General features: G+C 36.4%; 5 protein-coding genes and 1 non-coding gene across 7 annotated transcripts; 4 read left to right on the top strand and 2 right to left on the bottom strand.

The window, feature by feature from the left end:
- The first annotated feature begins 224 nt into the window (after positions 1 to 224).
- On the top strand, positions 225 to 5406 carry LOC133881866 (adoMet-dependent rRNA methyltransferase spb1). The gene is made up of 11 exons (XM_062320917.1): positions 225 to 850; positions 1155 to 1202; positions 1293 to 1451; positions 1572 to 1618; positions 1842 to 1998; positions 2130 to 2191; positions 2457 to 2646; positions 3264 to 3353; positions 3562 to 3704; positions 3802 to 3919; positions 4136 to 5406. The coding sequence occupies exons 1-11, from the start codon at positions 377 to 379 to the stop codon at positions 5177 to 5179; spliced, it is 2532 nt and encodes an 843-aa protein (XP_062176901.1). The 5' UTR covers positions 225 to 376; the 3' UTR covers positions 5180 to 5406.
- A 659-nt stretch (positions 5407 to 6065) lies between these two features.
- LOC133882173 (probable pinoresinol-lariciresinol reductase 3) lies at positions 6066 to 9457 on the bottom strand. Its single transcript, XM_062321288.1, has 5 exons — positions 9223 to 9457; positions 8954 to 9088; positions 7233 to 7470; positions 6924 to 7127; positions 6066 to 6356 (listed from the first exon to the last, which is right to left on the bottom strand). Exons 1-5 carry the CDS (start codon positions 9400 to 9402, stop codon positions 6190 to 6192), a joined length of 924 nt encoding a protein of 307 aa, XP_062177272.1. The 5' UTR covers positions 9403 to 9457; the 3' UTR covers positions 6066 to 6189.
- A 2171-nt stretch (positions 9458 to 11628) lies between these two features.
- LOC133882213 (syntaxin-112-like) lies at positions 11629 to 14029 on the top strand. Of its 2 annotated transcripts, XM_062321329.1 has the most exons (3): positions 11629 to 11905; positions 12325 to 12412; positions 12872 to 14029. In XM_062321329.1, the coding sequence occupies exon 3, from the start codon at positions 12895 to 12897 to the stop codon at positions 13789 to 13791; it is 897 nt and encodes a 298-aa protein (XP_062177313.1). In that variant the 5' UTR covers positions 11629 to 11905; positions 12325 to 12412; positions 12872 to 12894; the 3' UTR covers positions 13792 to 14029. The 2 variants fall into 2 exon arrangements, with proteins under 2 accessions (XP_062177313.1, XP_062177314.1); XM_062321330.1 differs by lacking the exon at positions 12325 to 12412.
- Positions 14030 to 14573: 544 nt separating this feature from the next.
- On the bottom strand, positions 14574 to 17530 carry LOC133882132 (putative pectinesterase 11). Its single transcript, XM_062321241.1, has 5 exons — positions 17210 to 17530; positions 16709 to 16868; positions 16396 to 16584; positions 16077 to 16312; positions 14574 to 14927 (listed from the first exon to the last, which is right to left on the bottom strand). The coding sequence occupies exons 1-5, from the start codon at positions 17452 to 17454 to the stop codon at positions 14720 to 14722; spliced, it is 1038 nt and encodes a 345-aa protein (XP_062177225.1). The 5' UTR covers positions 17455 to 17530; the 3' UTR covers positions 14574 to 14719.
- A 2122-nt stretch (positions 17531 to 19652) lies between these two features.
- On the top strand, positions 19653 to 19740 carry LOC133882986 (small nucleolar RNA U30). The gene has a single exon (XR_009902799.1). It is a non-coding gene; the product is annotated as a small nucleolar RNA U30 (small nucleolar RNA).
- A 3901-nt stretch (positions 19741 to 23641) lies between these two features.
- Positions 23642 to 27897, top strand: LOC133882824 (universal stress protein PHOS32). Its single transcript, XM_062322046.1, has 5 exons — positions 23642 to 24023; positions 24107 to 24186; positions 27324 to 27442; positions 27525 to 27601; positions 27684 to 27897. The coding sequence occupies exons 1-5, from the start codon at positions 23783 to 23785 to the stop codon at positions 27707 to 27709; spliced, it is 543 nt and encodes a 180-aa protein (XP_062178030.1). The 5' UTR covers positions 23642 to 23782; the 3' UTR covers positions 27710 to 27897.
- The last annotated feature ends 28 nt before the right edge of the window (positions 27898 to 27925 follow it).

Here is a 27925-nt window from a genome sequence, read left to right on the forward strand (position 1 = left end):
GAGGAAATTTTAAAATTTGAGGCAATATAACTAATTTTGCCTACAGAATAATAGGGGATAATTTTATAAACTGAATTGAAAGAATTCTCTCTGATCCAGAATTCCAGATAAAAAAAAGAAAGCCCTGTCAATATTTTTTACTTGAACAATATTGTGTAATAAATACATTTTGTGCTTTTAATCCAATTAAATGAAAAAATGAAAAAAGCAAAACCCTTATAACTCGGCCCAGTCTCTCTTTTGTCTCTCCCTGGAGGCTGGAGTGGAGTCGGAGAGAGATTTGTCGTTAGTCGGAAGGGTGAACCTAAACAAACGAAAAACCCCTCAACAAAAACCCTAAACACCAAAAACTGAAAGAAAAGCATAACAGAAGGCAATGGGAAAGGTAAAGGGAAAGCACCGCTTGGACAAGTACTACCGCCTAGCCAAAGAGCATGGCTACCGCTCGCGTGCCTCATGGAAGCTGGTCCAGCTCGACTCCAAGTTCTCCATCCTACGCTCCGCCCACGCCGTCCTCGACCTCTGCGCCGCCCCCGGCGGATGGATGCAGGTCGCCGTCCAGCGCGTTCCTGTCAGCAGCCTCGTACTCGGCGTCGACCTCGTCCCCATCGCCCCCATCCGCGGCGCCCTCGCCATCGAGCAGGACATCACCAAGCCTGAGTGCCGCTCTCGCATCAAGCACATCATGGCCGAGCGCGGCTGCCCCGCCTTCGACCTGGTCCTGCACGACGGCTCGCCCAACGTCGGCGGAGCCTGGTCCCAGGAGGCCATGAGCCAGAATGCGCTTGTCATCGATGCGGTCAAGTTGGCCACGCAGTTCTTGGCTCCCAAAGGCACTTTTGTCACCAAAGTAATGATTTTGATCCTTTTTCTTTGGGGTGTTTGTTTTGGGTTGTTGGATTGGGTATTGGGTTTGATTGGGTTTTGGATAAATTTTTGATTTGTTGAAAATGTGGTTGCTTTTGTTTATGTTTGGTCTACAACTACAAGTAGGGGACTTCGATAATTGTGTGATTGGTTTGGTTGTCTTTATTGGATGAACATGTAATTAGAGTGTTTACTTGTCTGTTCTATATGGAATGCTTTATATATCTATCTTTGTTCCAGTCCTGTATTGGGTGAATGCTGAACGCTTATATGTTGTCCTGTGTTAGGTTTTCAGGTCACAAGACTACAGTTCCGTCGTATACTGCCTCAAGCAGGTGATCTTCTACTTCTTTATTGAGATATCTTTCTCATATTCGTATAGAAGGCTGAATTTGTTTTATCTGATATTGGCATTTGCTTTGCAGTTATTTGAAAAGGTTGAGGTGGATAAGCCAGCAGCTAGCCGTTCCGCGTCTGCAGAGATATATGTTTTGGGTCTTAAGTACAAGGCCCCTGCAAAGATTGATCCACGTCTTCTTGATGTGAAGTATTTATTTCAGGGATCCATAGAACCACAGCGGAAGGTAAATCAATATGGAGCTAATGGCAAAATGACTTCTCTCCATTTACATTTTCATTTTGCTAACTTCGAGTAATTTCATTGCGTCTGATTATTTTTCTCATTTGATGAATCCTTGATGTAGGTGGTGGATGTACTTAGAGGAACGAAGCAAAAGAGACACCGTGATGGGTAAGCCTTCTTTGTATTATGGTTCAATTTAATTTGCCATTTTATTATACATCCACATTAGCCATATCCTGGCACTGTTGGCTGTTGGCAAGTATCTCATTCATGTGCGGACATTGTTGGTTGTTTTTATGGGTGGAAATACATTTAAAGTGTCTCATAGAAAGAGCAGAAGTATAATTGCGGATTTGTGTTATAGTTGTTGCTAATTAGGTTCTAATTACAGGTACGAGGATGGAGATACAACTTTGAGGAAAGTGTCCTCAGCTGCAGATTTCATTTGGTCTGATACTCCTCTTGAGATCCTTGGTTCTGTTACTTCCATAACCTTTGATGATCCAGCTTGTTTGCCGATTAAGGATCATGAGTTAACAACGGAAGAGGTAATCTTTTTCTTGTCTTGTGATTCTATAAAAGCTTCAATGTAAAGGAATGCCGAATGCTCTTAGAAGTTTCAACAACGATGTAGAGCACTATCTGTAGTTTCAACTGTTTAAATGCTATTGTCTGGCAGGTTAAAACTCTTTGTGATGATCTGCGTGTTCTGGGGAAGCAAGACTTCAAGCATCTATTGAAGTAAGCTGTGCCCTTTATCTTTACTCATAAATTTATTCTTACTGATTATCTGCACGTTCTGCAGAATCTTGTTTTTAAGTTGGGCAAAACACACATAAAAGTAGTTTCTTCCTTACATTTTAAATTTGTAGCATATCTATATATGCTTTGCTAACATTGTTCCTGATGTGATTGGTTTTTATGGTTGTAGTCTAGTTTTGTTGTTTCAGAAAGCATTATTACCCTACATTGAATAGCATGTTGTCATGTTTGTTTCCTACTGTAGGTGGCGGCTGCAGATAAGAAAGGCCCTATCTCCTACACAAAAGGCTAATTCTACAACTACCACAAATATTGAAAATGAGAATAAGGAGGATGAAGATGATAGAATGCTTAATGAAATGGAGGAGCTGACATATGCTATGGAGCGTAAGAAGAAAAGAACAAAGAAGCTTCTTGCGAAAAGACGAGCTAAGGTCTGGTTTGAAGTTATCATTACTACTTTGGCAGTTATACCATGCTCTTAAAGCATCATGGTTGTAATATTTATTGTGATAATATGATATGTATATAAATCTATGCATTTCTCATTGCTTAACTTGTTGAAGAGATGGATATAGTAATCAGAGATTGATTTTACAGGTTCAATCTATTGTTGGAAATTAGTTTAAACGACATCAATTACAAAAGAAGTTAAATTTGATCTTGTTTGGTCGAGACCTGTTTTGGAATAAATTTTATCTTCTTAAGAACAAAAGACTATGTTTGGAGGTTGTTTGACAGCCTCTATCCGCTCTAGAATACTTCCATCTTGTCTTTTTTTCTTTCATTTGTCTTTTTTTTTTTTTTTTTCCCCTTCATTTTCTGAAGTTCATGAACTAGAAATCCCTACATGTGTTGTTCAAAATTCATCGATTAGTCTAATTATGCAATGTTAATATTTCATATTTCCATAGCCATTTTATTTTGGTTTGGAAAGATAACTAAGATTTTTGTGTTACAATTTTAAATTTCGAGTCATGGAATGCTCGGTCTTTTGCTTGTAGGCAATTTTCTAGCTGAGTTCTTGCTTCACTATTTTTGAATGTTGCAGGACAAGGCACGGAAGTCAACTGGGATGCAAATAGATGCAACGGAAGATGGTTATATTGATCATGAGTTGTTTTCTCTTTCTTCCATCAAGGTATGCTATCACTTTGAAACACCTCCTCTGCCCCTTCCTTCCTTTCTCTTCTTCTTTCCTTCTATTGTTTTAGAAGCAGGGAGTTAAATTCTGGTTTATTGACCATGAAAAAATTAATGAACATGAAATAAATAAAACTGAATACACAAACCTTAAAACTTGTCATTCTTCCCTAGTTTCTTTATTGTGGTTGTTCGATGGTTCTCAGGGTAAGAAAGATCTGGTAGCAGTAGACTCCACTGATTATGATGATGCAAATGGTGGCTTGAAGGATCGTGAAAAGGAAGATACCCATGATGCGGCACAAGAGCATTCATCCACCGATATTGACACTGATGAAGAACGCAGAAGGTTCTTTCTCGTATCCATTGCAACTGATATGTAGTTGAGGAATACAGTCAGGGATATTGTAATTATCTTTTTACTAAATGATGTATTCTGATGTTAGATATGATGAACAAATGGAAGAGTTTCTTGATCAGGCTTATGACCGATTTGTGGCAAGAAAGGAGGGAAGCACAAAGCAGCGTAAGCGTGCAAAACAAGCCTATTCCGAAAATTTGGAGGTATGGACCTCTCATATTGTGTGTAGATACAGTTGAGAATGCATTATTATGACTTGGTTTTGTCTGTTTCAGTTTCTGATTTCTGCAAGATCTTGTTCCCATCAAGTAGTCACAAATGTTGTTCAGTTGTGGAAGTGCAGATATTGGAGCATAGAGCCAGCTTTTGTTGCATGATTGTTTATGCTCATAGATTTAGTTCTCTTTTTGGCTGTGCAGGATGGTGATGGTGATGGTGATGATATTATTCAGTCTGATTATGATTCAGACAGAGATCAGGATGATCAGGAGAAGAACCCTCTCATGGTACCAATTGATGAAGAAGTACAAACACGAGAGGAAATTACAAACAAGTGGTTCAGTCAGGATATCTTTGCTGAAGCTGTAGAAGAGGGAGATTTGGGGGATGATAGTGATAATGAAATGAAGGTAGATAGGCAGGAGGAAAAACTTTCTATCCCACAAAAGTCCAAGGAAAAGGCAGCTAACCCCACTGCAGGGTCTGATCGCCCTAAACTAAAAGCTTCTAAGGCAGATGACGATTTTGAGGTAGTCCCTGCCCCGGATACAGATTCAAGTGACTCCTCCTCCTCAGATGAATCAGAGGATGAAGATGTTGGTAGAAAAGCCGAGATCTTGGCTTGTGCAAAGAAGATGCTGCGGAAAAAGCAAAGGGAGCAGTTACTGGATGATGCCTACAATAAGTACATGTTCCATGACGACAACATGTTGCCGAAATGGTTTTTGGATGAGGAAAGGAGGCACCGCCAACCAATTAAGCCTGTGACCAAGGAGGAGGTTGCTGCAATCAAAGCACAGTTCAAAGAAATTGATGCCCGGCCTGCAAAGAAAGTCGCGCAGGCCAAAGCCCGGAAGAAGCGTGTTGCTCAGAGGAAACTTGAGGGGGTTCGTAAGAAGGCAAACGTAATATCAGACCAAGCAGACATCAATGATCGCTCGAAGAGGAAGCAAATTGAACAATTATATAAGAAAGCTATGCCCAAAAGACCAAAAAAGGAAGTTGTGGTTGCGAAGAAAGGCGTTCAAGTGAAGGTTGGCAAGGGGAAAGTCATGGTTGATCCACGGATGAAAAAGGATGCGAGAACCCGCGGCATGGGTGGGAAGCCTGGAAAAGGCAGGAAGGGAAAGAACGTCAAAGCTCAGAAAGGTAAAGGAGCTCAGAAAGGTAAAGGTGCTCAGAAAGCGTCAGCGACGAAGGGTAAAAAGGGAAACAGAGGAAAAAAGATGGGCATGCATGACTGAGATTGCTAAATTCACAAAGAAGTCGGTTGCTGCACCTTACTGTTTTTTTTTTTTTAAAAAATTATTGTGATTCAGTTGGCAAAGGGCTTTCTTAGAGCTGTGGCAGGCTATGTTTCTTTAATAGAAATTGGGAATAATATTAATTTTTGGTTACTTTTTGCTCAGCTGTTAATCGTCCAACAATCGGTAATTGATTTAGATTTGAAGCATGTTTGGTTTTCTTAGTATTGCTGAGCTCCTCTTGCAGAAGTCTAAACAATTAATTGCTTTCAGTAGTTTGGACTTTGGGAGATGCTGAGATCTAATCCAGGTTTCTGTATAATATTATTGGCTCATTAACTGGCACCGGATTTTTGACAAAACTCCATAGGAAACAACGTTAACACAGGAGGAGACATAAGAACCCTTTACAAAAGCTGAGTGACGGATTGAAACATACGACGGTGACATACATCTAAAGTACATTAATTTTTATATGCATTTTTAAAAAACAACACATTAATGAGGTTTCTGCAAGTTCGGTTTAAAAGCAACCAATGTTGAGCTCTTCACATCCATGCCATCGTTCCGGGGATAATTAAGCTTTTTATAAGGTTCCAAGTTATGCAACTCAGTGAAGAAATGGCTAGATATCATTCAAAATTGAAAATTGTAATGGTTTATATTCAAACTCGAGAATAAAAAGACTTTTTGCAGTGTCTTCTGAGAAAAAAGAAAAAAGAAAAAAAAAAGGGAACATAATTCAAACACAATGTTTTCAAACCATAAACTCTAAAAAAGTTATTTTGGGTTCAAAACCACCGTTTGTTTTTTGCATTATACATGGATCGAAATATAACATGCAGGCTGGCCAAAGCTACGAGTCCATAAGATAAACTGTGATGACTTCACTCAAGATTGGAGCTCATTTGAATAGAAGGTACAGCACTATAGCTCTACATACTTGGAAGATGATAAATAATTTCATTGCTTTCAAGCTACAACTTATTGAACAACAATTTTGGAGCTTCTTACAGTAGGGTGTCTAGATATTCGCTGATTGTAGTGTATTTCAGTTGTGGATACAGTTTTGTCCCGTCAACACCACCTGAAGACTCGATATCAAAGTATGTTTGATCCCCCTTTATGAAAGCAGAATATATGAAAATCATCTTCAAGTTGTCAGGATATGGAGTCTCTGCAATGTAACAAATTAGTTTTGGTACAAAACTCTGAGCAATTAACTAAAGCAGAATCAATGTAAACCAGAAAACAGTTCAAGTAAATGAGTGATAAGGAAAATTTCATCTTACAATATCTGTCTAGAAATATCATTTATCTTCTAGATATGGTGATTTTATGGTAGTTTTCTATCTCGGATCTCACAAAGTAGCCAGTTACATGCCAAAGACATCCCGTACATGATAAATCTCTGATTTATGGGGATTTGACAGATCAAAATTAGTTTTTTCATCGCATTCCTATGATTTTCTCTCTCAACTTAGCATTACAATAATGGAAAATAGTATTTCAGGAATAATTTTTGCCAGTTATTTTTAGATCATTTTGGTAACATGATCTCTCTTGTTGAAGTGATTAGCAATTTATATAGATATCTTTCCTTTCTAATTCTCTTCAATTTTTTCTTCGTTCCACTTCTATCTCACTTTTTAGTAGGTTTTAGACGCCTCATGGAAGCCCATCAACTGTGGAAATTAGCACCCACCTAGAGCACAAAGAATTTTTTTGAATACTACTGAAGTACCTTTAATTTTCCTAAGAAGTTCTTCTTCTGGTACATATATCTTCTCGAGTTTCTTCCCAATCTTAGTCTCCCAAATCTCAATCAGCTCACTCAAGGAGTATACATTTCCTGGGGGCCTTAAATACAACACCTTATTCAACGTGCGTGGATCGTCCACTGCACTAATTGTGAAGGCAGCAACATCGCTTTCCTTCACAAAGACACCTTCAGAGAAGCCAAATAACAAAGCAGTAAATCAACAGAAGTCAGAGGTTATAGACAACAATTGCAATTAAGTGTCTGGCCAAAACCACATTTTGATCAACATACCTTTAGTATTTCCATCACCAAATATGGTCACCTTGTCCCTTGGAGGAGTCTCTAAGTCTAGTTGAACAAGTGAAGGAATAAGAAAGCTCATAAAAAAATTGCAGGAGATGCAAGTGTAGGGAATGCCTTCAGCTTCGACAAGACGTCGAATTTCAGCTTTACGTGAATAGAAATTGTAGTCCATGTCTGATATTTGAACCTTATCCGGGTCTAATCCAAATTCTGATGGAATGAATCTCTGGACCAGTCAACACTCATCAGTGATTCAATATCGTGTTAAAGTATTAATTAAATAATTAAATTCACATTTTTTTGTCAGCTTAAGCTTTTGGATTAATAGGTGATTTAACATATCGTATGAGAAATAAAATATGAGACTGTACATGTTCTGCATGATTGTAAAAGACCAACACACAGTTTACATAGAATGCAAGAGAATCAAGATAAGAAAATGAAATACAAAATCAGACTGGAAGATATACTAATATCATATGCCAAATAAATCCTACAGATATTATCTCTAAGATTGTGATGAAATACACAGGTAATGGAATGCACCTCATCCATCTAATTGCAATGCCTTGCCTCATCTAACAAAACCATGGGGGACCTGGGTATTTTTAGTTTTAATTTTTTGGTTACCTAGAAACAAATATGTACATTGAGAATAAAGAAACATTTCACAATTTTCTTTTGAACTTAACGAAAAAAAATGGTTCATATTTAATTATGAACGAAAATTGTTGTAGTTCTACAGTACATTATCAATGTTGCTGTCCAGAAAAGAATGGAAGTAAGCGTTTGTTTAGTTTAGCGGTTTCAAAACGTGCGATTGAGTGTTTAGTAAAATCGTGCATTTTTAAAAACGCACGTCCTTACCTGTGATACGTTTTCAAACCGCCATCTTTTTAAAAATGCACTTGCAAATGGGACACTTTCTGCAATTTTATTTAAAACACACTTTTGGCATGCTAAATAGGCTAAACGGACTCTAAATGTAAAAATAATTACTTTAATTCCTAAAAACCGTTTCTCCTGAAATTGTTCGATACATGGGATAATAAGTAGATTCATATTATTGATATCTTCAGTCTTGTTCAGTATTCAATCTCATCAGACTAATGTCTTCATTTTACCTAAAGAAAGTCATTCGAGTTTTAGAGCAAATTTTTAGTCGTTTTTTGTGGAATGGGGGGAGTGATGGTCCTGCTAGGGCTAAGGTGTCCTGGGAATCTATTTGTGTGCCTAAGTAAGAAGGAGGCTTGGGGCTGAGGAGGATTGAAGATTGGAATATAGCTGCTATCTTGAAGTTTATTTGGAATTTGTATACTAAGGCCGGTTCTTTGTAAGTGGCTTGGGTTAAGGCTAATTTGTTGAAGGGGAGATGCTTTTGGCAGGTTAAAGTTCCCCAAAGTTGTTCTTGGTGTTGGCAAATTTTTTTGAAGAGTAAGGATGTTGCCAAAAAATTCATTCGGTTTATGGTGGGGGATGGGCCTTCTATCTTTTTTTGGCTACCGTCTTATATATGATTGTGGCAGCTTTCTTGAAGCCAAGCTAGCTTCAGTTATACGGGGTAGAGGGTGGAATTGGAGCCCTGCTAGGTCTGAAGACCTGGTTCATATTCAGAGCCAACTTCCGAATTCAAATATTGGAGATGCAAATAAAGCCATTTGGGTTACTTCAAAAAAAAAAAAACCCAAAAGAAAAGAAGAGATGAAGACCTTGATGCAGCCAGCTTGTTTAATAGCTGGGATAAGAAGCTTCTGATCGAGAACTTGATTGGAAGAAACAGCACAGATAACCACATCCACTTGCTTTAACGCCTCCACCAGGCTCGCTTCATCTTGCAGCGAACCCTGCCATTCAAGAAAATGCACATATATATATATAACCTTAAAAAAAAAAACCCAAAAGACAAAAGACAAAAATGACGGAAACTCATAATGTGTGTGTGTGTGTGTGTGAGAGAGAGAGTGAGAGAGAGAGAGACCTTGAGAAGTGTGGCTCCGGCAGTGGAGAGGGAGTGAAGCTTGTGAGATTTTCTGGGGTCAGAGAAGGCGGAGTCTCTGACGAGAGCGAACGTTGGGTGGGAGAAATCGAGGCTGGCAATGGCCAAATGGTAACCCAGTTTTCCGGTCACTCCGATTATCAGTATTCTGCTCTTCCCCATCTCTCCGATTGACACTACTCGATCACAACTGCCAAACCTTAATAAAAAAAGTGCCTTTTGACACTAAATTTGTTTGGCACGATTTTAAATTCAGAAATGCTACCATCACATTTTTATTTTCAGTAATATTACATGTGCTCTCATTTTTCCGTATTTTTTTTTTTAAGTTACTTTTAAAATAATCATTGAATTAAAATTTAATAAAGATCCATATCAAAGCTAATTGTGATTTTAAAAGTTACTGGTGTGAAGAAAATGAGTGTAAAAAAAATGAGAGTGTGTGTAGCATTACTCTTTTATTTTTGGTAAAAATGTAAAAATAGTCATATTATTGGCTTCATTTATAAATTGCTCTTTACAGTGTAAAAAATAATTTTAAAATTCTTGAAATAGACCAAAATGATAATTCATTCCTACGGAATAAGGGTGAGTCGAAGGCCACCTCCTCTCCTAAAAGGGAAGTGTGCATCGTGCCCAACGACAATGCTGAAAAGAAGTAGTACGTCATTTGGTCGATTGCAATATTTTTTTAAAAATTAAAAATTAAAAATTAAAAATTTAGTTTTTAATTTTTATAAACAAAAATAATATTTTTTTTTTAAATTTTTTTTTGATTTTTTAATTGAAAAAATGACACATGACAGGAGTATTATGGGGATATTTCGCTAAAATGTGCATTTTTTTAAAGGTTTTAGTAGTTTGGGGAACTAGAATGCAAGCCTTGATAGTTTGGAAGGTCATTTGGAGAAAGAGTGGTAATTTAGAAGGTTAAATTGTATTTTTTCTTAAAAAATATTTAAAGGTAGGTTAGAACTGTCACACCAATGAAGTGAAGTAAAAGTGTGTGATGTACAACATTAGTAAATCTAAACAAAATGCGAAAAGTGTTGGCTGTTATCCTTTGTAATTTCTTTGTGATTTTGATTTCATATCTCTCTCTCTCTTTGATTGCCTAAAAAGTTTAGCGAAATAATAGAATTAAGAGTTTTCAAACCTATTTTGTTGTCAAATTTTGGTTTTGTTGTGGTTGAGAGTGAACCTTGCGATTTTGCTTTCATATACTTAACCTGTGTTTGATTGATAGGAAAATCCAAAACCGGATAAACAGGTTGAGCATAAAGGCCTACTGATTCACTGAACCAGAAGGTCTAAAAACCCTGAAATCAGATAAATGGGGCATATGATATCATGATCAAGGGCTCAAATCAGTAAATACAAAATCCAAAAACTTGGCTCGAATCTAATGCTCATTTTTTACAATTAACCACATAGGTTTGGCTATTAGAATTCAGTGACACTACTACACTAATAGGTTATCACCCCTAATTATTAAAGAAAAGACAGAGATAGAGAAAGAAAGGAGCGGGGTTTCCTCCGCGCCATCTATGTGGGGTGGGAACAGGTTGTCGGAGAATCCCGCTACTACCCACAAAGTGATATGAATCTTCAGCAATTTGTTGTCCAAATTATTAGCAATCCGGACATCAAATGTGATAGAACCCTTATGGGTCTCACTTAATCACTTATTCTAGTAAGGAGTAGCCTGCTCGATAACTATTCAGACAAGTGAATTTCATAGGAGATTTCTCATATTAGCTCTTAAAATTGCTAAAAATTCAAATAACAAAATTGTTGGAATCTCTATCCCCCCACAGATGGGATTTTTCCTCTTTTTTTTGTTTTGTTTTGTTTTGTTTTTTTTTTTTTTGTTTTGTTTTTTTTTTGTTTTTTTTTTAAATTTAAGAAATATGCTGATATGACAAAGATGTCAACGTAACAACATTTGATAGGCCTTGCATATTATTATTATTATTATTTTGTACAAATGAAAACAGGCTTGACGACATATGGACAGTAGAACCAATTTGATCACTTACAAAACCCAAAGAGGCAAAGAGCATTTTCATAAACATTTATGAATTTAACCCATAAATTAATAAAGAGGGAGTTAATAATTTCATGTTGCAACAATGTAAAATTTGGACATATGTATGATTAAGATCCGAGTTAGGTCAAGTGACATGACCCCTAATCTAATAATCCAATCCACCTAGTCAAGAGTACAAAAAAAAAAAAAAAAAAAAATCCAAATTGATCAATTTGGTTTGGACTTTTATACCCAACCACGGAGTTGGACTTGGACTGGACCTAGGGCCATCTAAAAGAGACAAGCACTGTTAAAAGGTAAACGGACCACAAGTACAACCTTACACGAAACGAAACGAAACGAAACGACATGATTTGAGATTCAAACTTTTAACGGCTCTTTAAGAAAATGCCTTGAAATTTCAAATTTTGAAAGCAGAAATTTCAAAACGTAACGGAAGCCATAGAAGGCATTGATGATGGTCTTTGTTTTAGGGGCATATATGTAAGCTGCAAAAGGCTTCAAAGATCTCACAAATCTTTTACTTGAATTTTCAAATCCTAAGGCACATTCCCAGAGAAAAAGATTCAAGCGCTTGAGCCTCTCTCCCTTCTTAGCATCGACTTCTTCTTCGAGGTTTTGTATTTTGTTTTTCATATTCATTATTGTTATTCCTGAATTTTGTATGTTGTATGAATCATTGCACTTTGGAAAAGATAGTCTTCTAGAATGGGAGATTGTACATCATTGAGGTCCTTGTTCATTTTCTTCAATTTGAATTACATAGGCTCTGTTTTGTTTGGTCGCTGAGAGAGCTTCTAAGTAAAAAAAGAGAAAAGAAACAACGAGATTGAACAACTCTGTATAATCTCTCAGTTAATAATTTTTCTGGGAATATAAGAGAATCCAATTTAGATAACATTGTACAGTTTTTTCCAGTTGAGTTTTTGTATTTGTCCCGGAACCAGAGCATTTTTATTTTCCTCTGTTTTCTCAGTAATCAAACAGTCGGCAAGTTTTACATCTTCTTATGATCCATTCTAAATTCATTTCAGATTTCTTGTTGGAGAGATAAGAATCCTGAGAAAGATAAGTTGATAGTTATCACAGCCTTATTTCTCACAGGATCATCCACTTTTTAAGGTTTGTAAATTTTTAGCTTTGTTTTCCTAATTGCTTTCTTAATCATAATTTTTTATGGATTCTTCTTTTCTTTTGGACCTTTGAGATTTTAATTTACTGGGACTTGTGGGTTTTGAACACCTACATTTCTCATTCTTGCTCATGGTTCTGTTGGGTTTTTGAGAAAATTGAGTGGAGAAAGAAAAGGAAGTAGCTTGAAAACTTTTAACTTCTATCTTTGGCTCAAACGAAAGAAGTTGGTTAATCTAATAAACATAATTTTACAGGTCCAGTGGAATGGAATTTTCCCATTTTCATGGAACCAAAGCAGACTCTTTTACTCAGTTTTCTCTTCTTTTTTTCTCTCTCTCTTTTGACCCAACCAATCTTTTCTTCTTCATTGTATTTGAGAAAACATTTTATTTATTTATTTATATAATATCATACTATTTTTCTTCTAATTTGAAGTTTTTCTTTCAGGTGGGTCTTTGATCGTCCCAAAGATGAATGATCTTATGACGAAGTCCTTTCTCAGTTACGTGGACCTCAAGAAACAGGCCATGAAAGATCTTGAAGCTGAGCCAGATATCGAGATGGGAAAACTCGACCCTGCTGATGAACAGAACCTCTCACAGTTTTTCGAAGAAGTGGCTGGAATCAAGGCTGACATGGAAGAGGTCACCAATCTTCTTCTCAACCTTCAAGACCTGAATGAAGAGACCAAGTCTGCTCACAGTGCTAAAGTTCTTCGAGGGCTAAGGGATAGGATTAACTCAGACATGGTCTCCGTTCTTCGAAAAGCAAAAAATATCAAAGCAAGATTGGAGTCGCTTGATCGGTCTAATATTGTTAATCGCAAGTTATCTGAGGAATACAAAGAAGGAAGTCCGGTAGATCGAACGAGGATTTCGGTGACAAATGGTTTGAGACTTAAATTGAGGGATATGATGAATGATTTTCAGTCCTTGAGAGAACATATTGTTAAAGATCACAAAGAGGGTCTAAAGAGGAGATATTATGCTGCCACAGGAGAGGAACCAAGCGAGGAAGATATTCAGAAGATGATTTTGGGAGGTGGGCAGGTCAATGTTTTTGAAGGGAGGGAAGATTTGCTAATAGAGAATAAGGAGCGGCATGAGGCGTTGAAGGATATACAGAGGAGCTTGACAGAGCTCCATCAAGTCTTTCTAGACATGGCTGTGTTAGTGGAAACACAAGGCGAAAAGATCAATGATATTGAGGAGAATGTGGCTAGCGCTGGGGCTTACATAAATGGTGGAACCAATGGACTCTTCCATGCTAAGCAGATGAAGAACAGGAGAGGAAAATGGGCTTGTTGGATAGGTGGTTTGGTGATACTTCTGTTGTTGATATGCCTAATTTCCATCTTAGCCTCTTGAAGTTTCTGAGTTCGATCATAGCTGTGGTTTTGATTGCTGCTATATAATGTGGGGGAGGTTTGGTTTGTTGGACTGGAGCTTTTTTCATGAAGGAGTTTCATACTGGCTGTTGGATTTCTAATGTCATTCGGGAGAGGGTAATCTGTGATGATATCTCTTCATCTTCGACTGTTTTGGTTCTTTGTAATTCAAATTCTATGAACAGAGTTTTTCTATTGAGCTTTCTAAGATTGTTACTTGCGTTTCTTCCCCCCTCCTTTCTTTTGCTATAATGAAAAGCACCTTTTGAATCTGCTAGAGTAATGCAAATCAAGGCCCCTTCATTAAAGGTTGATATTTTACTTGTCTTCCTTTTTTCTGTGATAGCAATTTTTAACAGTTAGATCCATGTAGTCTGTTGTTATCATCATTTAGAATGCAAATCAAGGCCCCAAAATTTAAGTAGGAAGCAGTGAGTAGTGCCATAGGTTTGTGCTTGAGACTTAATTTTTCATATCCTCTGGCCGGTTAGAATTGCATAACTTAGGGTACGTTTGGTACACCAAAGTGATAATTACCGAAGTTTTAATTAATATTATAAATGTCAAGGCCGAGGGGTTGTGTAATGGCCTTGCTGAGTCTTGTAGGTCTTAGTTGAATCATATTTTTGTTGAAATAGTTACTGTCTTGCCGAATTATTTTATAGTCGAGATTTTATTTTGTTTCATTTAACGGTGTATATGATGATGCTATTATTATCTGAGTTAAAAGAAAGAAAGCAAGAATTTTTCGTTTGACTCGAATTTAACAGTGTAATGACAAATTCTCAATATATAACTGTAAATTCATGAAGTATCACATAAAAATATAAATGCCATGTTGAATTCAGAAGATCTTGTGTGTTCTTGAAGTATCGGAAAAACAAATTTATGAGAAGTATTTTGTTATCCTAGTTGTTTCCATTAGCATTCGCTGGGATAATGGTAGAGCCTCTCTTGAAGTGAGTTGGTGTAGGTCTAAGCCAACTTGGCCCACCAATCATGTCCATAGTCAAGAGGGGTGCAACCTCCTCATTCGATAGACTCTTTGACCATTGAACCCTCTTGGTTACATTGGCTCCAGGACCATAACACTGGGACTCACCGAAGTACACAGTGCTGTTGTACCCCAAAAAAATGAACATAAAGAAAGAGAAAAAGAAGAGTGAAATATGTTAGAATAGTTTAAACAGATAAAAAAAAAAGGTGAATTTAATTATTTACATGGTTTGAAAGAAGAAGATGAGTTATTTGATGGGGTTAAAAAAGATCAACCGTGAATTGCCATGCCTTTTTCAATGTTACCCTTAAATTACGAAAATTTACAAAGTGGTTATCTGATGTATCAGCTCTTTTTAATCAGTCTCCTTTATTAAGGCTTTCGTTAACTCCCAACATAAGAAACAAAAATGATAAAAATATTACGTTTCCTAAAATTTATTTATTTATTTTTTTAAAAAAGGAAACAGAAAAAAAAGTGAAAAAAAAAACTGACTAATAGCCAAATCATTTCGCGGAATAGACCCATGAAATAGTCATTCTTTTGTTTGGTAGGGGTTTATTCCTTGGAATAGGTATTTCCATTGGAATACCTATTCCTTTACGAAGAGGAATACCTATTCCTCTAAAAAATGAAATGAATAGTTATTCTTTGGGGTAAATGTAATATTTTCCAAAAAAAATCATTTATTTTATATTTTATTTAATAATAATAAAAAAATACCAAACCCTTTGGGTGGCCGGCCAGTCAGTATATGGAGCCGGGGGTGGTCGCGCCACCCCCGATTCGCGGCCACCCCCGACAAGTATTTTGGGGGTGGCCGCGAGACCACTCCGGGGGTGGTTGCGGCCACCCCCGAAGCGAATCGGTGGGTGGGGTGGTCGGCCACCCATGGGTTTTCTTCTTCTTCTTTTTTATTTTTTTATTTTTATTTTTTTTATTTTAATAATTTGATTTTCTTTTCAATTTTTTTTTTTAAAAATAATGTGGGGTTTTTTTTAGTAATTTTGATTGAATTCCAATTAAAATCTATGTATTATTACCAAACTAAAGATTATGAATAGTCATTTTATTCTGTCACCTTCTATTCCTAGGAATGATTATTCATTTTCCTAATGGAATAGCCATTCTGCAAACCAAACGAGGCCTGAGTACGTAGGCGGTGATTAAAAGGGATTGACAAATTAACCATTTTTATTGCAAATTTTGATAGTTTGAGAGTGACAAACCGCATTGCAATTTTGGGAAAGTAAGTGAAGTTTTTATACCTGTGCTTGCTTTGATCTCCCCAGTCATCCCAGCCCTGCGGCACTATCACACTGGACATGTAAGTTAGGGAAAACACCACTCTAGAGTAAGCACCCCACGCTCTTCCAAGAAGAGCAGTTCCAACACCAGTGATCTTGCAACGCAAGAAGGTAAAGCCAGTGTCCTCCGATGGTGAATTCCTATGTTGAGCAGTAATGGCTCCATCTACTTTTGAAAGTGAATGCAAATGGCACCTCTACAAGGACACAAGCAAATTTAAATTGAAAGATGTTATATATGCCATCAGTTTTTTCTGTGTGACTCAAGGGAAATACTCACTTCAAATAGAGAAGCAGCATTTCCACATATGAAATCAGTGGCTCCTTCGATATAGCAGCGGCTGTAATAATGCCTCCCAGTGTCATCAAAGAGAGTATCTTGATAAGAAAGAATCCTGCAACCATAGAATGCAGCTCTGTCTCCTACTACCCTTAGAGCAACAGCTTTGCCTGATGTCCCAAACGTATTCTAGAAAAAAAAACATGATACACAGAAAAGTTATACACTAAACTGATTACCATGCAGAATAAATGCCAAGTTCATTGAGTTCACTTAGACAAAGGCATGTAGACATATAAGGCTAGGCATATACCTGAATTGTGAGAAATCTTCCAACAAAGTCGGAAGCAAATACAGAAAGTGTTGCAGAATCAATGATCTCCCCGGTGTCTCCCCATGTTATGATGGTGTTAGAGGTCTTTGTTCCACTCAAAGTTATGAAGGGCTTATCCGCAGGCACCACAACTTTTTCCCTGCTTAAGCATAAGAGAAGAGTCTAATTAAACATACATAGACAAACCAATAAAATTAAAACCATCACAATTAAGAATGAATTAATAGTTCTAACTAAATTCGAACAGCATAACCCCAAGAGTGAAAAGTCACTAGGCCTCGGTGCCTAATGAAACATCAGGTCTCCATGTACGGGTGAAAGCCCAAGCTTTATCCGACCCGTATAAAGAGAGCGCTTTGTATGGTGTCTAAAATATAGTAGGGTGAACCTCCAAATACCCGGTTATTAAAAGCAAAAAACAAAATCAAATAGCAAATATATTGCTAAGATTCTCCCTCTCTCTCACTCTCAAACACATACCTGTATGTCCCTGGTTTAACCCAAATGAAAACCAATTCTGAGTTATTAGATGGAACAGAATCGATGGCATCTTGTATCTTTTTGAAATCTCCATTGCCCGATGGATCCACCCTTACGAGAAGGGAGGTTGACATGTCCAGGAGGCCTGTGGCAGTTCTCACAGCCATGAAAGAACCAAACACAACTATTTCAACCAAGAGAAGTACTGCAAAACCATTATAAATCTTCATAGCTCCTGTACCCATGTGCGCATGTGATCAAATTTTTTTCCGTCTCGGTGGTGCCGCAGAGAATAAAAATTTCTATTAAGCTATGGTTTAGTGATGGAATGTCCAAGCAATGGTCTTATTATATATATATATGGCCATCCCATATTGAAGGTCAACACATAGGTGGCCAGCCCTGCGCCGATTTCTTACAGTTGAAGTTCAAACATCAAGATCTTCACGTAAACGTGTGTGTGTGTGTGTATATATATATATATATGTATATATGTATGTATATGTATGTATATGTATCTAACCAACCTGCCTTAGATTGTGCTTCAGACGTATGAATCAAGTGTTTGAGGAAGCACTCTACCTTTGAATTTCTCAAACTACGTTAAGTGAGCAGTAAACCGACCGCCGCCGGTGGCTCATATTATATTGCAGGGTTTCTTTCAGTTACACGGATTACGTGCAGAGTTTTGTGGTGCATTGCATACTATATATATATTAATTAGCTAGTAGCGTAAAAAGCTTCAATCTGACTCATTGCCACACTGTACGTTCGATCAAATAAAGAAAGCTAGAGTACGAATGCACGATAGCTTGAGTCAATGATTTTCTGATCGACATGGATACTAGTAAACAGGTAAGGAAGGCAAACCTAATCGACCAAATTCACTAATTCTGCGTTTGGTGTACGATTAATTAATTACCGGTTGATTTTACTATATATTCTTATGGAGTGGAAGGAGAATAAGGGCTATTAAACAAAGAGTATTGGTAAGGTTGTTTTTTTTTTTTTTTTCTAATTAAATAAGAGAAAGGGCTATAAGGGAGGATCTTTGCCACTCCTGATCCGGATGGAAGAGAGAATAGGGATCCTATGGAAATGCTTCCAAACACTTGATTGGAAGCGGCCCACTTAGTTAACACATGTGCACGATAGTTTGCACTTTTAGAAACTTTCGAAGCATACCAACTTTGAAAGGAAATTAAATCTAAACTAATATCCGAAATTACATTAGCAAAAGACCAAGAAGTAAAGAGGGAAGGCTGATTTATGGCCAGGATCACAAGAAGGGCGTCACCCTCAAGAAACAAGCTAGAAACACCCACTGAAAATGCAAGGCGTATGGCCAATTACTACGTGCTTTTACTACAAGTTTATTACAGATTAACATAATAGTGCATGGCAATTACCATGTCAAATACGTGAGTTTTAAGAGAGTTGTAATAAAAGTAGTAAGGTTAATTTGTTTGTTAATGTGTTTTGGAAGATTTTTTTAGTTTAAAAAAACATTATTTTGATGTGACATAAATGTGAATCATGTTTTGTGTTGTGATGTTTGTTCTTTTTTTTTTTTTGAGAAAAAAAAAAAAAAATATTAACAAACAATTATATCAACATTTATCACTTTTAAAATGAGATGAAATATAATAAGTACTATAATAAGTACTGTGGTGGCAAATGCTAAATTGATAAAAAAGACAAACGCTATGGTAATTAATGTCATAGGATCGATCTATTTCATAGTTTAAATATAATTTTACAAATCTAATGGTGTCTATGTTGACAGGTCATTTAAAATTAAATGATGTGGCACTACGTGCAGGTCCATAAATGCAACAAAAAAAAAAATTTGACCGTAAAATAAATCCTCACCATTTTACTTGAAATTGATAGGATTCTATTTTGTTATTTGTCGTAGCTATTGATGAAATTGATGATTTTTAAGATTTATTTTTTCACGTAATGTTACTTTTCACACAAATTAATGTGACGTGATTTAAATGGTTTTTTATGTCAAATATTTCAAAAAAAATAAATCACTTATAATACGCCATATTAATCACTGTAAAATTTGTGTAATAAATATGTGCGAAGAATATCATTATAATTTTTATTTTTATTTTTTGTGCGCCATAGTTGATAGAGGCTGATTGGCCCTTGGGCTGCTCAACATGGAATAAACCCTCTTCCTTGCTGTAGAGGTTGTGGACAAATGGATAAACTGGGCCAACAAATTAAATTGGGCCGAAAAGGGGTTGTATGCTTGGGCTCGCGTTAGCTTTTCGAAAGGGTATTCCCGTAGTTAGAAGATCGTCTTGGCTATAAATAACAGAGAGCAAACCCTAACCCTCAATCTCGTCGGCTCTCTCTCTCTCTCTCTCTTACATACACAAACACACGGAGGCCGGAGCGTTTGTTGATATACGAAATATGAAGGAGAAGGTGCGATGATGATGAGTTTACATAAGATCTCGTTAATCTGAATCTAACGTGAGGATTTTTGTCTCATCCATTCATACAAGATTCTGAGTACCTTCTCCGTCTTTGACACAGCGATTGATCTAATTTTTTTTTTGGCTTTGATTTTTTCCCTTTTTTTTTTTATTAATTGATTGTTTAGATTTTCAATATTAGTGCTTCTTTTGTGTGAAAGAAAAAGTTGAAATTTCAAATGTTCGGTAGAACGCACTAGATTAATAGTAAGGTAGTACCTGTCACATGTTCTTTGAAAACTGTGGGGCTTTTGAGTTTTGAGGACTTTGTTTTGAAAATTGTTTGCTCTGCTAGGTTACGATTTTTAGAGGTTCTTCTTTTCTTTAAAAGGTGTTTTGATGTAATAATTTTGAGTGCATTGTGTTTTAGGTTGATTATTAAAATATGTGTTGAAAACAAAATAAATTTTGAAAGGTTTTTATAATTAAATTTGATTTTGATAGATGGAATAAAATCAAGTCAACGATTAAATTTGATGATAGCAAAGTTATTCATATGTCCATTTTTTCTCATCACAAGGTTATTGGTGGGTTTGAGGTTAGGCAGAGTGTTGATATGTGATTGGAGATAAATTAGCTACTAAAAATACCTAATTTTAACTTTCTTCATTTTCATTTCCTAAAATTCAAATTTTACTTCCTCCCTCGAAGAATATAGGGATGCGTTATTCTTAAATCAAATTATCCTATATCAATCTTTTTACACTAAAGCATATCGGGTGTGAGATTTATGTATATGGAATTCACATGCATGTTTTTCACGTCCTATGTGTCTTGGTGTAAGATTGATGTATGGTAATGCGTAATGTAATAGAACATTAGGAACTTAAAAGTAATGCTATATGTAGTACATTTTAAATTTAAAAAAGAATAAAAAGAAAATAAGAATATTACCTATGTCATTAATCCAACTGATATGATATGTGATTTAGTTTATGAGACCTCAGGGTGTTGCGACCCTTCATTTGGAAAGAGATAAAAACATAAACATGGCACAAATAAGGGTTCGTTTGAGTTTGCGATTTCAAAAAGTGCGATTTAAAATAACGATTTTAAAATGTGCGATTTGAAAAAAGTGATTTTTAAAAATGCAGTTAAGCGTTTGGTAAAATCGCAGTTTAGCCTTTAAAATCGCGAATTTACCTTTAAAATTCTGCGTTTTCAAAAAAGCACTATCTTATCTGTGATTTAAAAAAGCAGATTTTCTGCGTTTTCAAATCGTAATTTTTAAAAACGCAGTTCCCAAACGATATATGTTCTGCGATTTAGTTTAAAATCGCACTTATTGTCTACGAAATCGCAATTTCAAACGCACCCTAAGCCCATAGGCTCATTCCTAGCCCGAAATGATACACTATTCAAAAAACTTTTCTAAAATTGGTCGCCCAACTTTGATATGATATGATGGTTGGAAGTCAAAAAAATAAGGGAGATATTTTTTTTTAAAAAAAATTGAGCTAGTGAAAATTATTTTACTTCAGTTTATTAGACTCGCATTTATCTATTGAATTTACTTGTTATATTAAAAATATATGTAGAATTCAAGGTCTCATACGAAAAGAAAGACATGGAGGTTGTAGATCTTGTGAGTTGTGATTGGCAAACTAGTATTTTTTTTTTTTTTTTGGCCTAAGCAATAAGAGGGGAAGGTGGGAAGTGACGATTACATCAAAATAAAACACAGAAAAAGGGTTGAGTGAACCAACAATAAACCTCCGTACAACAAAAGCAATGCAAAAAAATATAAATTAAAAGGGAATGTGTCAAATGAATGACACACATAAATTCTTGGCACAAATGCCTAGAAAATTGGCTGCCAGTTAAGGTGTTTTGAAATAGCGTACCATATACGCACAATCAAGAGGCGCAAGAAGGGGTACGAACCTCGAAAGATCTCTCAACTCTTTCCGAACCCCCACATGAAAATTGCAACAACCACAATAAAGAAGTTGTTGCGGAGGAGACACTTCCAACAATTGATCAAGATTCAAGACCCGTTGACAAGGAGTGATAAACTCCAATTGATAAAGTCTTTTTTAACTACTAGATGAAACCACGTTCCAACATGGAGACTAAAACCCACAAAAAAGAACAATAACAAAAAAAACCCAAAAAAGCAGCAACATCGACAGAGGAAGCAGCGAGGGGTGGCACTTGGAGATTATTGATGGACGTGTGAGATCCATGAGTCGGTGCGTGAGAACCACGCTTTGGTGCGTGGGAGACACAAGGAGGCGCGGAAGATAGTGGATAAGAGCGGAGAGCCGAAGGAATAAGATGGTGTATGCATCGGTGGATGAGACTGCTGGAGAGGGAATATATTTGGCTTGGAGGGAGAATAGATTTGGCTTGGAAAGGCAACAATCTGAGTTCCAATCTATCTTGAGTGTAGGCCACTTAAAGGGAGCAGAGTGGAGGTCGGAGGGGGTGGAGGGGCTGATGTTGCGATTTTTGGGAGAAGATGAGTAAAAAAAAATAGAAAATGCACAAAGAAAGAACACATAAAGAGGACTACAAAGGGGAGAAGTGAGAAGGGAGGGAGTATGATCTATCCCTCCTCCCTTGGAACACCCGCCAGAGGTGGTGGAAAACCTCACAAGGTGGATAAAAAGCTTATACTTTCTAGATAGAAGGAAGAGCTTCTCTTCCTCTAGAGAAACGGCTATGGTAAACTAACAATTGGAATAGGCACTGATTTGAAATATTAGCAACCATTTTACCTATGTATAGACAAGAGTATGTAGTCTTATACTAGACGGGAAATACCCTCTCTCCCAAAATTCTCTTCCTCAACAAAGCCTCCCTTGATCTCCTCCATAGATGAGGGAAGAACTCTCATATGCACCACCCCCACCTGAATAATTATTGTCCAACATCTTTTTATTTTCTCCTTTCCCTATATATATATATATATATATATATATATATATATATATATATATATTGCTCTTTGGTTTTGGTATTTGGAGGCTTGTTATGGGCTTAATTTCTCAAGCATATAACGGATAGATTAAGGGTAATTCGAGAAATTCTAACACTTTCCAAATCAACTCTAGAGTTGAATAATATTAATCTTTGCTTAATTTTTATTGATCAGGTTCCTCCTTATATATATTGAATACACATATTAGAGAAATGAAATAATACTGCTACTAAAATAGAGTCCTACTGAGATAACATGACTCTTATCCACCAGAACATACGTCCCTTAATACAATCCTATGAGAATCATACTAGAAGTGCAAGACTTTTATTCTACTACTAAAATAATTATGGGCAATAAGTCCTTATCTAATAAGTGCCTCGATCTCTTCTCTATAAAGTATTCTTATTCAACATAAAATCCTCATTCCATATAACTGTGGACCCATAACAATGCCATATTTACTACACTCCCTCCACCTACACTAGCCACACACCTCTCCTCAACCACACGATCACCCTTAGTCCCTCCGCCGGACCCCAACGCACGCCACACGCTGTAGTGGTTCTCATGGGTTTTACATGCGTTGTCGCTCATTTTGGTTCCATCCGGTAGATCTAGAAGTTTTCTATCCCTGCCTCTTTGACTCTCTCCTAGTGGAGCCATTTTGGTGCAAAGAAATTTCAATCCAAATCCTAATTATAAAATATATTATCCTTGTTTTTTTTGGTCTTAGAGTCCTCTAGAAGGAATAGAATTCATCTCTTAATTTCAAATTAAATAGATTTTATTAGCATGATTAAAATTAAATAATAAATACTATTTATTTTATAGTTAAAATTTAAAATTAGTATATTTAACGCAGTAAATTATGTTACGTTATTTATTGTTTTTAAATAAATACTTTAAAAAACAGTCAACAGACCAAGAGCCAAAGAAGAGGAAAAAAAAGGCAGTTTGCGCGGAATTTGAACACGGAACGGAAGTGCTTTGGCAGGTGGCACAAAAGCAATAGCCCACCACCAATCATTTCAACTTTCTCGAAGACCGGGAAGATTTAACAAAAACAAAAACAAGAAAAAAAAAAAAATAATCCGATTTTTTCTGAAACAAAAAACAGCCACCTTGTTGTACCGAGCTCTTTGGGTTTCGTTGGTAATGGAAACGGTTGTGGAGGATCGGGAAGAGTACGGCTGGAGAGACGTCAAGCTGCCTGTTTTGATACCGATAGTGCCAGAGGCGGAGCCAGAGCTGGAAAGAGAGACAGGGGAGAGGAGGCGAGGCCGGGACATACTGATAGCCGTGGATCACGGGCCCAAAAGCAAGCACGCCTTTGATTGGGCCATCATCCACCTCTGCAGGCTCGCTGATACCGTCCATCTCCTCCATGCTGTTTCCAGTTAGTTGATCTCTTTCTCCGATATTTATCTTCGAGATTGTAAAATTTTCAGGGATAATTTTTGTGGGCTTTGCTTTGTTTAGGCGTGAACAACGATGCCGTTTACAACACGAGCCAGGTGCTTATGGAGAAGCTTGCGGTTGAGGCTTTTGAAGTTGCCATGGTGAGTCGTCTTCTTTCGTTCATTTATTTTCTGCAATTAACTTTTCTAATTGAAGAAAAATAGAGAGCAACGATATCTATGTAAGGCTATTCTTTGGTTCAAGAAAAAATGGATATTATCAATTTGAATTTATGAAACAAGTAATGCATAAAGCATGTTAGAGTTCTCTTGAATATATCTAGGTACCGCTTTTTAATGATATTTCGATTACTTATAAAATAAAAAAGGATGTTAGAGTATTGATCAAGTGATTAAACTTATTATTTCCCATCAGCTTAGGTTTTTGGAGACGAGTAGTATGGGAATTTGAATTTGAATCTTACCTCCCCTCTACCTTCTGTTTTAAGTTAACAATTCCAACGCTGAACCAACACATGAGGATTCTGGCCCACAATTGAATTATGTGATGAAATTAACTTTGGCTTTATACTTGAGGGGAGAGGGTTAAAATGTTGATTAAGTGATCAAATTCACTATTTCTCATCAGCTTTGCGTTCTTAGACAAGTGGTAATTTATCTTGAGATACAATCGAAAAAAATCACAGAAAATAATCGTTCCCATTGTTTAAGGTCCATGTCATACACTCTGATTTCAGTATATTGCTGTGATGGCCGTATAACCTTAATCATCTTGCTTTGTTAATTAAATGAGGTTCATATTTTTATAATTAAGGTCATGCACCATCAAACTTGTTTTATTGGTTCATTTAGGATCCCTTCTTGGCATCCCTTGCTGTAGCGTGGGAGTTGGGACTCATGTGCAAGCTACTCAAAACTCAAACTGGATGCAGTTTCTAGTTTCAATCTAGAGGGTTTAAGTGGGACAGTTGTGTTAATGTGCTCAATTTGAGTCAAGAATATTGGATACTAAAAATTTGATTCTTTACATAACACTTAACATATTAGATTTATGCATTAGCAATTACTTGATATACACCGAAATCCACTGTTGTTGATTATATTGTTTCACAGAGCCTGCCTAAAATTATAATTATCTTTATTTGCTGTGCAATGGATCACAATCACAGTAAATAACACTAAACAAAAATACGCAAGATCAAAGGAAATTTATGTGATTCCCCCAATGTGAGACACATTAACGGGTAGAGACAATTAGGAAAAAATATGCTAACCAAAGGGAGTACAAAATAATGGTAAGAAAAATGCTCAAACCCAAAATCCCAATGCACTCAAATCTGACTATCCAATTCAAGGAAAAAAATTTTCTTTTGCTGTTGAATTCTCTAGTTGAGATATACAAAGAGAAAATTATATTTTTCTTCTGTAGGGCTGCCTCCCCTATCTTTGTTGATACGCTCCAAATCTCTCTTCTTTCCCTTGTGCGGCACACTCCAAAATTCAAAAAAGAGAATGCTTCGTCTGCCAAATTCCTTGTTGCGCACATCACATGCTCTAGGGCAACAACAAAATAATTGGTCCTATGTTATAATAGTGGAAAATCAGCTAACCATAAGATTGAGGTCGGTTTGGTCTTTTGTTGAGAAAAGGTGATGCATTAAATGTAGGGTTGTAAATGAACATAGTTGCTTGTTAGACAAGCTTGGGCTCGGATCGTATAAGCTTGTATAACTTCATTTTTTTTGAAATATTATTTTTAACTTTGTAATGAGAACATGTTAAGTATTTAAAAAGATAAAAATGAATTCTCTTCATAATATAATAGATATAGCTTGAATTATTGTAATTGTGAGTCTTGATATATATATATGTGTGTGTGTGTGTGTGTGTGTGTGTGTGTGTGTGTGTGTGTGTGTGTGTGTGTGTGTGTGTGTGTGTGTGTGTGTGTGTGTGTGTGTTTATGTATATATGGCTCAAGTGGTAAGGGCCTTGGTATTGGCGGCATTTCTATCAGGTTTAAGATTTGAATCCCTTTTTTGGGGCCAACCTGTGGGCGAAGTCGGAGTATTACCTAGTCCGTATGGAGGGGGCGCTTTGCATGGGTTTGAATTACCTAATTGAGTTGGGTATACGAAGTGGCCCTGCCTAGGAAGGGATCCTCGTCATAAAAAAAAAAAATGTTGTGTAATGAATATTATAAGATAAACATATAAATTTGAGATTAGATTGTTTAAGATTTGAGTTAATTTATCTAATCACTCAAATAACAAAACTTAACAATAATTAAATAACTTATAATCAATATGAATTGACAAAAAGATAAAAATAAAAAATCACGACATTTACTTTATATATGAAATGAATAAGTTAATTGAGTAGCTCGTGAACAAGCTCGAACTCGTTTGAAAAATAATGAATCAAACTTGAACAGATTATTTAGCTCGGTGATAAGCTTGAGTTAGAAAAAAAATTAAATGAACCGAGCTTAAACATTCAATATTCGGGTCGGCTTGGTTCGGCTCGATTACAACCCTAATTTAAATGCAACTTAGTGTCCATGAAGGAAAGGAAAACAATCCCTCTAAGGTAAGGTTTAATTGAGTGTGGTACATGAGTCTCGCCCCCTTTCTTATTATTGTTGAGATAGGTTGCCCCTGTTTGTTCATGTTCTCCTCAAATTCAAGCGACACATCAAGATGTTAATAATTGTTAAAATTTTATGTGTGATTTTCTTTGAAGCTTAAATTTATAGTTAATGCCTTAGTGACCTACATTCCTTGTTTCAGCTAATTTATTAAGTGGCACTTCTCTCTGCTCTACCAATATGATATGTTGTGACACTTTCACAGGAAGTTATTCACGTACTCAAGCTAAATGTTGCAGTTTAATTCACTCTTTTCTTCTATCTTCAAACAAGTTGTATCCAACCAGTTTGTAATTCAGCTTTTATATAATATATGAACAAGTGGGAACCTTGTATAAGCAGACTCTTCCATCCCCAATGTTTTTCTCTGTTTCTTGAGCACTTCATTTATCAAGTATGTAATTTCCTTAACTTCAGTTATCACTACGCTTAACCTAATGGGATATACTGTTGCCAAGTAAATATATGAATGCCCCCCCTTCCTTTTTCCCTCTATTTCCCAGATATATATATACCTCAACTTATCAGAAACTGGTTTTATAGATAAATTTTCCACTTTAAAAATCTGACCATTGCCCACTGTTGTTGCTTTAAGTATTTTTATCATCAAATTTAAATGGTCTATGTGGAATAGGTGAGGACTGTGGCTCGGATTGTGGAAGGGGATCCTCGTAAGGTAATTTGCAAGGAAGCAGAAAAGTTGAAGCCTGCAGCGGTGGTCATGGGTACCCGAGGCAGAGGCATTGTTCAAAGGTTCATTCCTCACCCCACCCCACCCCATCCACCCCCCTCTCTGCCTCTTTCTTTGCTGATTTCATTGTTGTTGGGACTTCAGTGTACTGCAGGGAAGTGTGAGTGAGTATTGCTTCCACCACTGTAAATCAGCACCTGTTATAATTGTTCCCGGGAAAGGTATAATTTCTTACTAATGAAATCATTTAATTTTCCTTTTAGTAAGTGATAGTTCTTAACGATTTGTATCTTGGATTGGCAGAAGCTGGAGATGAGTCGTTGATCTAGTGAATGGCACTGAAGATAGTCACAGGTTTTCTGTAAGTCCTGATTGTTGTGGTTTTCAATAATAGCTTGCTTGGTTGTAGATAGTTGCAGGTTTTCTTTGTGTGAAAGGTAGTGATTTTGTAATGAGAAGGAGCATTATATAATAGTGTGACCAATTTATATAGTTTATTAATGTTTTATTTGAATTAGCTGTTGTTATGCATATGCAATTTTTTG

Source organism: Alnus glutinosa, chromosome 11, assembly GCF_958979055.1.
Source record: "Alnus glutinosa chromosome 11, dhAlnGlut1.1, whole genome shotgun sequence".
NCBI classification, from domain to species: Eukaryota; Viridiplantae; Streptophyta; class Magnoliopsida; order Fagales; family Betulaceae; genus Alnus; species Alnus glutinosa.